Here is a 12,477-nt window from a genome sequence, read left to right on the forward strand (position 1 = left end):
GGTATTACTAAATGAAGCATCTTGTTGTTGTTGTTGTTCAGTCGTTCAGTCGTGTCCGACTCTTCGTGACCCCATGGACCATAGCACGCCAGGCCTTCCTGTCCTGCGCTCTCTCCCGGAGCGTGCTCAAGTTCATATTCATTGCATCCGTGATGCTACCTAGCCATCTCATCCTCTGCCGTCCCCTTCTCCTTTTGCCTTCAGTCTTTCCCAGCATCAGGGTCTTTTCCAGGGAGTTTTCTCTTCGCATTAGGTGGCCAAAATATTGGAGCTTCAGCTTCATTATCTGTCCTTCCAAAGAGCAGTCAGGGTTGATTTCCTTTAGGATGGACTGATTTGACCTCCTTGCAGTCCAGGGGACTCGTAAGAGTCTTCTCCAGCACCACAGTTCGAAAGCATCAATTCTTCGGCGCTCAGCCTTCCTTATAGTCCAGCTCTCACAGCCATACATTACTACTGGGAAAACCATAGCTTTGATTAGACGGACCTTTGTCGGCAAGGTGATGTCTCTGCTTCTTACTATGCTGTGTAGGTTTGCCATAGCTTTCCTCCCAAGGAGCAAGCGTCTTTTAATTTCATGGCTACAGTCACCGTCTGCGGTGATCTTGGAGCCCAAGAAAGTAAAATCTGTCACTGCTTCCATTTCTTCCCCTTCTATATGCCAGGAAGTGATAGGGACAGATGCCATGATCTTCGTTTTTTTAATGTTGAGTTTCAAACCAGCTTTTGCACTCTCCTCTTTCACCCTCAACAAGAGGCTCTTGAGATCCTCTTCGCTTTCTGCCATTAGGGTGGTATCGTCTGCATATCGGAGGTTGTTGATAATTCTCCCGGCAATCTTAATTCCGATCTCTGATTCATCCAACCCAGCATTTCTCATGATGTACTCTGCATATAAGTTAAATAAGCAGGGTGACAATATGCAGCCTTGTCGTACTCCTTTCCCAAATTTGAACTAATCGGTTGTTCCATCTCTGGTTCTTACTGTTGCTTCTTGACCCTCGTACAGGTTTCTCAGGAGACAGGTAAGGTGGTCTGGTACTCCCATCACTTTAAGAATTTGCCACAGTTTGTTGTGATCCACACAATCAAAGGCTTTAGCGTAGTCAATGAAGCAGAAATAGACGTTTTTCTGGAATTCTCTTGCTTTCTCCATGATGCAGCGAATGTTGGCGATTTGATCTCTAGTTCCTCTGCCTCTTCTAAACCCAGCTTGTACTTCCGGTAGTTCTCGGTTCGCATACTGCTGAAGCCTAGCTTGTAGGATTTTGAGCATCACCTTGCTGGCATGTGAAATGAGCGCAATTGTGCGGTAGTTTGAACACTCTTTGGCGTTGCCCTTCTTTGGAATTGGAATGTAAACTGATCTTTTCCAGTCTTGTGGCCACTGTTGAGTGTTCCAGATTTGTTGGCATATTGAATGCAGCACTTTAACAGCATCATCTTTTAGGATTTTAAATAGGTCGGCTGGAATACTGTCATCTCCGCTAGCTTTGTTGTTACTAATGCTTCCTAAGGCCCACTTGACTTCACTCTCGAGGATGTCCGGCTCAAGTTCAGTGACCGCACTATCATGGCTATCAGGGACATTCAAATCTTTCCTGTATAGTTCTTCTGTGTATTCTTTCCACCTCTTCTTAATCTCATCTGCTTCTGTTAGGTCCCTGCCTTCTTTGTCCTTTATCATGCCCGTCTTTGCACAAAACGTTCCCTTGAGATCTCCAATTTTCTTGAAGAGATCTCTAGTCTTTCCCATTCTGTTGTTTTCCTCGATTTCTTTGCATTGTTCATTTAAGAAGGCCTTCTTGTCTCTCCTTGCTATTCTCTGGAACTCTGCATTCAGTTGGGTATATCTTCCCCTTTCTCCCTTGCTTTTCGCTTCCCTTCTTTCGTGAGCTACTTGTAAAGCCTCATCAGACAGCCACTTGGCTTTCTTGCATTTCTTTTTCTTTGGGACGGATTTCGTTGCTGCCTCCTGAACAATGTTACGGACCTCCGTCCATAGTTCCTCAGGCACTCTGTCTATCAGGTCTAATCCCTGAAATCTATTCCTCACCTCCACTGTATATTCATCAGGGATATGATTTAGGTCATACCTGAAAGGTTTAGTGGCTTTCCCTACGTTCTTCAATTTAAGCTGAAATTTTGCAAGAAGCAGCTCATGATCTGAGCCACAGTCAGCTCCAGGTCTTGTTTTTACTGACTGTATGGAGCTTCTCCATCTTTGGCTGCAAAGGACATAATCAATCTGGTTTCGATATTGACCATCTGGTGACGTCCATGTGTAGAGTCGCCTCTTGTGCTGTTGGAAAAGAGTGTTTGCTATGATCAGCATGTTCTCTTGGCAAAACTCTATTAGCTTTTGTCCTGCTTCATTTTGTACACCAAGGCCATGCCTGCCTGTTATCCCGGTGATTTCTTGACTTCCTACTTTAGCATTCCAATCCCCTATGATGAAGAGGACATCTTTTTTTGGTGTTAGTTCTAGAAGGTGTTGTAGGTCTTCATAGAACTGATCAACCTCAGCTTCTTCGGCCTCAGTGGTTGGGGCATAGACTTGAATTACTGTGATGTTGAATGGTTTGCCTTGGATTCGTACTGAGATCATTCTATCATTTTTAAGATTGTACCCCAGTACTGCTTTTCCCACCCTTTTGTTGACTATGAGTGCTACTCCATTTCTTCTAAGGGATTCTTGCCCACAATAGTAGATATGATGGTCACCTGAATTAAATTCGCCCATGCCTGTCCATTTGAGTTCGCTGACTCCCAAGATGTCGATGTTCAATCTTGCCATCTCATGTTTGACCACCTCCAGCTTACCTTGATTCATTGATCTGACATTCCAGGTTCCTAAACAATATTGTTCTTTACAGAATCGGATTTTCTTTTCACCGCCAGACACATCCACAGCTGAGTGTCCTTTCGGCTTTGGCCCAGCCGCTTCACTCTTTCTGGCGCTACTTGGAAATACCCTCTGCTCTTCCCCAGTAGCATATTGGACACCTTCCGACCTGAGGGGCTCATCTTCCGGCGTCATCTCTTTTAGCCTTGTGATACGTTCCATGGGGTTTTCTTGGCAAGAATACTGGAGTGGGTTGCCATTTCCTTCTCCAGTGGACCACATTTTGTCAGAACTCTCTGCCATGACCTGTCCGTCTTGGGTGGCCCTGCACGGCATAGCTTATGGCTTCACTGAGTTACGCAAGCCCCTTCGCCACAACAAGGCAGTGATCCATGAAGGGGAATGAAGCATCTTGTGGCACTTTAAAGATTCACAGATTAATTGCAGCTAACACGGCGACTCCTCTAAATATTATTAAAATTATGTTTTAATCTGCTTTTCTCTAAAAGAGGGGTACGAGAAGAGCCACATGCAGCCTGCCAAGTGGCCCGTCAGACCCCCTGCATCTGCCATGGCACTGCCTGGGGTCCCCCATGCTACTAAGAGAAACCTGAGATTGAAGATAAGGAAGGAATTTCCTTGCTAGTGCTAGCACGTGTGAGTAGCCCTCTGGCACCACCCAATGCAGCTCTTAGGGCCAAAAAGGTAAATGGGTATGATCAAAAACAAAGATGGCAAGGACCTAACAGAAGCAGAAGGGATCAAGAAAGGTGGCAAGAATATACGGAAGATCTGTATAGGAAGGATAATAATACTGGGGATAGATTTGATGGTGTGGTCTGTGAGCTAGAGAGAGATATCCTGAACAGTGAGGTTGAATGGGCCTTAAGAAGCATTGCTAATAACAAGGCAGCAGGAGATGACGGTATCCCAGCTGAACTGTTTAAAATCTTGCAAGATGATGCTGTCAAGGTGATGCATGCCACATGCCAGCAAATTTGGAAAACACAAGAATGGCCACCAGATTGGAAAAAATCAACCTATATCCCCATACCAAAAAAGGGAAACACCAAAGAATGTTCAAACTATCCAACAGTGGCACTTATTTCACATGCCAGTAAGGTAATGCTCAAGATCTTGCAAGGTAGACTCCAGCAATTCATGGAACAAGAACTGCCAGATGTACAAGCTGGGTTTAGAAAAGGCAGAGGAACTAGAGACCAAATTGCCAATATCCGCTGGGTAATGGAGAAAGCCTGGGAGTTTCAGAAAAACATCTATTTCTGTTTTACTGACTATTCTAAAGCCTTTGACTGTGTGGATCATCACAAATTGTGGCAAGTTCTTGGTGGGATGGGGATACCAAGTCATCTTGTCTGCCTCCTGAGGAATCTGTATAACGACCAAGTAGCAACAGTAAGACAGACCACGGAACAACGGACTGGTTTAAGATGGGGAAAGGAGTACGGCAGGGTTGTATACTCTCACCATACCTATTCAACCTGTACGCAGAACACATCATGAGACGGGCTGGGCTTGATGAAGCCAAGGCTGGAGTTAAAATCGCTAGAAGAAACATTAACAATCTCAGATATGCAGACGATACCACTTTGATGGCTGAAAGCGAGGAGGAGCTGAGGAACCTCATGACGAAGGTGAAAGAAGAAAGTGCAAAAGCTGGGTTGCAGTTAAACCTCAAAAAAACCAAGATTATGGCAACCAGCTTGATTGAGAACTGGCAAATAGAGGGAGAAAACGTGGAGGCAGTTTGTCTTTCTAGGCGCCAAGATTACTGCAGACGCTGACTGCAGCCAGGAAGTCAGAAGACGTTTACTTCTTGGGAGGACAGCAATGACAAATCTTGATAAAATAGCTAAGAGCAGAGACATCACACTGACAACAAAGGTCCGCATAGTTCAAGCAATGGTATTCCCCGTAGTAACCCATGGCTGCAAGAGCTGGACCATAAGGAAGGCTGAGCGAAGGAAGATAGATGCTTTTGAACTGTGGTGCTGGAGGAAAATTCTGAGAGTGCCTTGGACTGCAAGAAGATCACACCAGACCACGCTCCAGGAAATAAAGCCAGACTGCTCACTTGAGGGAAGGATATTAAAGGCCAAACTGAAGTACTTTGGCCACATAATGAGAAGACAGGATACCCTGGAGAAGACACTGATGCTAGGGAAAGTGGAAGATCAAAGGAAGAGGGGCCGACCAAGGGCAAGATGGATGGATGATATTCTGGAGGTGACGGACTCGACCTTGGGGGAGCTGGGGCTGGCGACGGCCGACAGGAAGCTCTGGCGTGGGCTGGTCCATGAAGTCACGAAGAGCCGGAAGCGACTGAATGAATAAACAACAACAAACAACCCCTGCTCTAAAACAGAAACCTAGATCCTACAGAGCTTAGAAATGAGTATATACCAGAGATGCTCTTTTAGCCAGGTAAAAACCAGCGTGCATGTGTGTGCGTATATATTTTAAACTACCCAGTGGGAAAACTCCTAACCTCCAAGAAGCTGATTTGAGGCTTTAAAAAAATCAATTTCATTAACACACAATTAACCACTTGATGCTTCTCTGGGAGAATCGATAATTGTCTCTGTCAGATCCTTTGGAAGATCTGGGACACAACAAGGAAGAGGGCGTTTTCTGCTGTGGCACCTCAGCTGTGGAATGAGCTCCCTAGAGAGGTTTGCCTGGCACCTATGTTGTGTTCCTTTTGGTGCCAGGCAAACCTTTTTATTTTCCAAGCATTTTAGCACTCTAGTCTTTTAGCTCTGCAGTTTTAAATCGGTATTTTTAAATCTCTGCATTGCTGCTAAGTTTTATTCTGGTCGTACTTTTATATTGTAGTTTTAAGCTTTCGTATTTCATACTGTTTTATTTTGTGGTTTTAATTTTTGTGAACCGCCCAGACAACTTCAGCTATTGGGTGGTATAGAAATGTATTTATTTATTTCATTTATATCCCGCCTTTTTTCCTCTTGCAAGGAACCCAAGGAGGCCTACATTACCCTCCTCTTCCCCCCTTTCTATCCTCACAACAACCCTGTGAGGTAGGTTGGGCTGAGAGTCAGAGACTGGCCCAAAGTCACCAAGTGAGCTTCCATGGCCGAGTGGGGACTAGAACCCCGATCTCCCGACACCCGGTCCAACACTCTAGCCACTACACCACACTAGAAATGAAATAAACTAATAAACAAGGGCTGCTGATGTGGCAGGGGTGGCTGGGTGGGCTTTCCTGCTGCTACACCTGTTGGGTCCACCTTGTGAGTGGACACCTCTTTCCATATGTGGACAGATAGCCCCTCACTAGGTCAGGCTGTTTGGAGTCTATTAACTTTTCTGCCCTGGAGGACATGCCCGGCTTGATGCATTGATGAATGCAGTGATGCTGACCTGTTGGGAAGGCTGTTGAGGAAGGAGGAGGCTCCAATTCATACCTGTAAAGGTTCCACACTATTACGAGGCTGTCCTTGGCCCCCGAGAGGAAGTGGCTGCTGTCATCTGTGAAGGCGAGGCAGGAGAGGTCCTGATAGTGTCGGTTCAGGATGGTAAGCAGGTTTCCGCTAGACACCTGTGGCCAACAGTTGGAAAGAAGTAAAGGAAGAGAAGAAATTAAGTACTCAAGATGCTCTGGAACATCCCCTGCAATCACACGGGCTCCACTGCACCAAGACTGAGTAGTAACCAAAGTATAAAGAGTAGTAACCAAAGTATAAAGAGAACACATCCAAACTCTCAATAATTAATACAAAGAAAGCTCACAAGCCACTGTGGACCAACCAAACATCACAGGGTCCTAGCATCGTAGAGTCAGAAGAGACCTTGGGGGTCATCTAGTCCAACTCAATGTGGGATGCAAGTAAGGAAGCCCTGATAGACATCCGTTGTGGACAAGGTTTTGAGCTTTCCAGAACACCTCTTCCCTCCACTCCTCTTCCCTTGTGTGTGTCTTGCCTCTTTCGTTTGTAAGCCTGATGGCAGGGCCTCTCTCTCTCTCTCTTTAACTGATGTGAGCAGCTTTGGGAGACAATAATTGTATGAAAAGCAGGATAAAAACGCAGCAAATGAATAAATGACCTCCAAGCTGTCTTCTGGGTCTAAAAAGCTGTGCTTCTAAATGGCTGTTGGTCCTAGCCACGTTGAGAGGAGAAGGGAGAGTGGGGTGGTGCTTGCTGTCTCTCCTTTCCTTCTGATGACAAGCCAGATGGAAGGGCTGTGGATGGAGGCAAGTCTGGGTGGGAGGAGCCCAATGACAGATGGTCCTGGCCAGGCTGATGGAGGGAAGGTCATGCTATCTTGCCTTTCCTTCAGATGCAACCAGGTGGAATGGGTGCTGACACTTGTGGGAGGGAAGAGCCAAGCAGCATCTTGATTTGGTCAGGCAAACAGAGGAGGCTTGGCTATCTCACCTGTCCCTCCGATGCAGCTAGGTGGAATGGCTGCTGATGGAGGCAGTTCTGGGAATGGCTAAAGAACTGACATGTTCACAGGCAGCATGCCACTGATCACCAGTTGCTGGAGAGTAATCACGAGAGAGGGGTATTGCTTTTGAGCAGGTTGGATGTGAGAAGAACATCAGAAGACCCCTGCTAGATCAGAACAAAGGCCTCTGTACGTCCAGCATTTTGTTCATAGAGTGGCCAACAAGATACCCCAAACGGGAAGCCCACAAGCAGGACAGGAGTGTAACAGTACCCTCCCACTCATGTTCCCCAGGAACTGGTGTACACAGACATAGTGCCTTTGATACAGGAGCATACAGCGATCAGGACTAATCGCCATTGATAGCATTACCTTCCATGAAATTGTCCAATCCTCTTTTGAAGCCTTCCACATGGGTGGCCATCACTACATCTTGTTGTGGTGAATTCCACAGTTTAACTCTGCACTGTGCGAAGAAGTCCTTCCTTTTGTCTTTCCTGAATCTCCCAACCTTCAGCTAACATTATGGGAGAGGCCGAAAAAGCTCTATCCACTTTCTCCACAACATGCATTGTGTTATGTGGGCTCTGCTCTTAGCTGCAGAGTCAGTTTCAGAAAGTGGTATGGATGTACACATTCTGCTTGACCCCACAGTATTTGTGTTCTGAGGTCCCACAAGGCCCACCTTATCCCCCACCCCATGCCCCTTCCTCATGGATATGAAGCTGCTGAGGTCATCAAGGATTTGGAGTAAGGTGTCAAATCTTTTATTAGCAGCAGCAGCAACAATATATTTGGCTTCTGCTGGAAATAAGACAGCTGGACTACATGGACGTTTGCAATGATCCAGCAGGGCACCTCCTACATTCTTAACTATGGGTTCGTACAAAGTCTGAACTGACAAAACCAGAGCTACCATCCTTGCTCCTACTACAGAGTCTCCTACACCACAGAAAAGAGAAGCACTCTGCAGAATGGAAACGAAAGCAGACAAGCAGTTCTAACCCATGGTTTAAGCCATGGTTTTACATAAGCTACTCCGAGAGTCTTTTCAGCTGAAGAACAGGGTAAAAATGCTTTAACAAAACAAATAGATTGCTTATTGCATATCTGGCAGCTCAAGCCCTGGTTTGGGTTGTAAATTATGACAGAGAAAACCACGGTTTGGCACAACAATGTCCGAAGTGAATCCATGGCCCCAAATATATCAGCAGCCATTCCAGAAGACTATACTCAAGCAGAGGAGAGGGGGAAGGAGAGCCATCCACCAGACCTGCTGAAAGACTGCTTATTTTTTTTTTCTTCCACCTCATCTCTTTTTCCTTGCGTGTCGTGACTTTTCAGATTGTAAGCCTGAGAACAGGGACTGTCTTGTTTTACTGATTATATCTAAGCTGCTCTGGAAGTCTTTCTGGGTGAGGAATAGGATGAAAATATTTTAAATAAATAAATAAAACAAATAAATAAATACATGTGAGGTGGTAAAAAAAAAAGAAAAAAGGATTTGGGTTCATAGTAATCATAAAAACACCTCCAGGAGAGAACAACCATTACTGCCCTCACGACTGGAGCCCACACATCCCCCTTTTGCCAAGAGCGTAGATGTATTCGAAGATGCCATGAGGAAAGTCAAAGATGGATCTTAAATTATGTTTTAAGCACAGTCAAAGTGGTTGTAAACAAGCAAAAACATGTTTGCTCTCTTTTCCTTGGGACATAAACAAGAGAGCAGCTTCTGGATGGAAGCATGCACTTCACTCATTAACCCTGGGTGAAAAGGTTGCCGGAAGCAAAAGGCCTGGCTGGTTTGTGCAGCAGCCATGAACCAAAAAAAGAGAGAAAGCAGCACCAGCAGTTCTGAGAGGCTCTGCTTTCGGATTATTCATCCTTCTCCTCCCCACCCTGCTTCAGCGTGCAGGGTGGGTGTGGTGGGTGGGACAACCCTTAGAAAGCAGGCTGTGAATGAAGGAAGAAAAGGAACCTGCAGCTAAGTGGAGAATAACACTGAAGGATATCATTTTGGATGCACAACGTTGGAGGAGATCAGATGATTTATCCACCTTGCCCAGTATTGTCTACTCTGACTGGCAGCCCTCTCCAGAAGAAAGGGGTATCTCACACCACCTTCTACCTGATCCTTTAAATGGCAATACTAGGAACAGAACCCGGGAGACTTTCTGCATGCAAAACATTAGTTTTGTACTTTCTTCTCAGTAAGGAGGATCCAGAAACAAGATGTGGATGTAAACAAAACTTCACTTTATTTCTAAACCCTAAATTTCTATCTATCTTTTCCCTCACATCCTCCTTCCTCCCCTTTCTCTCTCCTCCCTCTTTCCTTCTCCCTCCTCCTGGGACCCTCTAGGGACAAACATCTTAATAACTCAAAACAAGGAAGTACACACAGCAATTACAATACAACAATTAGTTCTGTTGCTTAGCCTGTGTGCAGGGACAGAGCTCCAGGGAATTAGTCAGGGTCAGTAATAAAGGCAAATCCACAAGCAGTCTGGAGTCCAAACACAGGGAGTTCCAGAGAAGAGCTAGGTGATGAGGGAAATACAAGGCCAGAGTCTGGGAGGTGGTACATAGACGCTGTTCAGGCATGCTGTGCCTAAAACTGAAGGCTTTTTTTTTTTAATCCTGAGCATTCAGAGCCCGAGAAAGAGCACTCGCAGGCCATCGGCACCAGCTGAGGAATCATCTACTCATGAGGAGAGCCTTGATCACCAGTAAGTATGCCTCTACTCATGAGGAATCCTTATGCCTCAGGTGGGCGTTTCTGCATCTGGCAGCCAGGTGCGCCTGCACCCTTAGTCACCTGCACTCCTTGGGGCTAGGAAGTGGCGGCCCCTGAGTCTCAGAGGGGAGTAAGCATGTCTTGAGAAGGAGCGTTGACGGCCATCTCCCCCGAGGACCCAGAATCCCTCTGCTCGCCCTCTGATCTGCATGAGGTCCCCTGTCATGGGCACCTCCTCCACGATGTGTGGCTCAGGAGAAATCCAAGTCACCCTCCATAAGGGGCATGACATCACTGAGCTATGGTCAGGGCTCAACGAATTGTGGCTTAGCTTAGTAGCCAATTATGATGTCTACTAGCCAGCAGGAATATACTAAAAGTGTATATTTTTGCTTGGTGGAAAAGCACCATGCCTTTCCACCAAGCAAGTGCAGCTTTATCCCTTTCACTCTGTCTCCGACCCACACACAGACACAGACAGCCCAGCATGAAAGAGAAGGGCTTGCAGGTTTGGTGGCCCTCCCCATCACTCCCTGCACTTCTCTTTTTGCAAATTAAGCACTGCCCACAACTCCCTGGTGCCCTGCTGCCACTGGAGTCATCTTCAGAGGAGGATCCAGAATGGTCAGAACCTCAGGAGACCCTGGCACTAGCCAAGATGGTCTGGGACCCTCAGGAGTGATGCCTTTGAATCTACCTTCTAGAGAGGCAAACAGCTCAGCTTCTGAGGCAGAGGGAGATACTGGGCCCCCAAGAACACTGGCGCCTTAAGATCCAAGATAGGATGGCGGCCAGGTGAAGGAGTTCTGGCTTACTGAAGAGGACTACTCATGAGTTGGGCTCTCCTCATGAGGATGACATCAGACAAGCCTCTAATGGGATGCAGCTGAGCGCTGGGTGGGGCTCTAGTAGCTCTATCTTTATCAGCCCTCACTGGCAACTTGAGAGCTGCTGGAAACAATGCCTCTGCCAGCGCCTGTTCTCTTGCCCTGTAATAGATGCTTCATGCTACTGACCTTTGAACTGTTCCTTGACCCTGCTTCTGGAAAGCATAACATATCTGACTGCCTAACTGTGTTTTGACCTCTCTCTAATCTCTCACCTGCTCCTGCTGTAGCCTGACCCCACCTATCTAACTGTTCTTGCCTGTGCTCTGAACTTGCCTGCTACCTCGACCACTCCTGCCTTAGCCTGTACCTGACTGGACTGAAGCCTGTGTGCTGGACCATTTGCTTGCTAAACTGATTACTCTGTGGTATACCTCACTGACCCCTTCACGGATCACTGCCTTGTTGTGGCGAAGGGGCTTGCGTAACTCAGTGAAGCCATAAGCTATGCCATGCAGGGCCACCCAAGACGGACAGGTCATGGCAGAGAGTTCTGACAAAATGTGGTCCACTGGAGAAGGAAATGGCAACCCACTCCAGTATTCTTGCCAAGAAAACCCCATGGAACGTATCACAAGGCTAAAAGAGATGACGCCGGAAGATGAGCCCCTCAGGTCGGAAGGTGTCCAACATACTACTGGGGAAGAGCAGAGGGTATTTCCAAGTAGCGCCAGAAAGAGTGAAGCGGCTGGGCCAAACCCGAAAGGACACTCAGCTGTGGATGTGTCTGGTGGTGAAAAGAAAATCTGATGCTGTAAAGAACAGTATTGTTTAGGAAGCTGGAATGTAAGATCAATGAATCAAGATAAGCTGGAGGTGGTCAAACATGAGATGGCAAGATTGAACATCGACATCTTGGGAATCAGCGAACTACAATGGACAGGCATGGGCGAATTTAATTCAGGTGACCATCATATCTACTACTGTGGGCAAGAATCCCTTAGAAGAAATGGAGTAGCACTCATAGTCAACAAAAGGGTGGGAAAAGCAGTACTGGGGTACAATCTCAAAAACGATAGAATGATCTCAGTACAAACCCAGGGCAAACCATTCAGCATCACAGTAATTCAAGTCTATGCCCCAACCACTGAGGCCGAAGAAGCTGAGGTTGATCGGTTCTATGAAGACCTACAACACCGTCTAGAATTAAACCAAAAAAAGATGTCCTCTTCATCATAGGGGATTGGAATGCTAAAGTAGGAAGTCAGGAAATAACTGGGATAACAGGCAGGCATGGCCTTGGTGTACAAAATGAAGCAGGACAAAAGCTAATAGAGTTTTGCCAAGAGAACACGCTGATCGTAGCAAACACTCTTTTCCAACAGCATAAGAGACAACTCTACACATGGACATCACCAGATGGTCAATACCGAAATCAGATTGATTATGTCCTTTGCAGTCAAAGATGGAGAAGCTCTATACAGTCAGTAAAAACAAGACCTGGAGCTGACTGTGGCTCAGATCATAGAATCATAGAATAGTAGGGTTGGAAGGGGCCTACAAGGCCATCGAGTCCAACCCCCTGCTCAATGCAGGAATCCAAGTCAGAGCATCCCTGACAAATGGCTGTCCAG

At 46.5% G+C, this 12,477-nt stretch overlaps 1 protein-coding gene across 5 annotated transcripts in view; it reads right to left on the reverse strand.

The window, feature by feature from the left end:
* Nucleotides 1-12,477, reverse strand: part of WDR18 (WD repeat domain 18) — a 55,471-nt gene that overhangs the window by 31,862 nt on the left and 11,132 nt on the right. For all 5 annotated transcript variants that reach the window (XR_014786469.1, XR_014786471.1, XR_014786470.1 and 2 more), the window contains exon 3: nucleotides 6,292-6,425. Coding sequence is in view for 2 of the 5 variants with exons in the window: in XM_084825601.1 (XP_084681727.1) it covers nucleotides 6,292-6,425 (134 nt within the window). In the remaining 3 variants the exon portion in view is untranslated. The remainder of the gene's footprint in view (nucleotides 1-6,291; nucleotides 6,426-12,477) is intronic.

This window comes from Heloderma suspectum, chromosome Z, assembly GCF_057233095.1.
Source record: "Heloderma suspectum isolate Gila_16-S chromosome Z, 16-S_ref, whole genome shotgun sequence".
NCBI classification, from domain to species: domain Eukaryota; kingdom Metazoa; phylum Chordata; class Lepidosauria; order Squamata; family Helodermatidae; genus Heloderma; species Heloderma suspectum.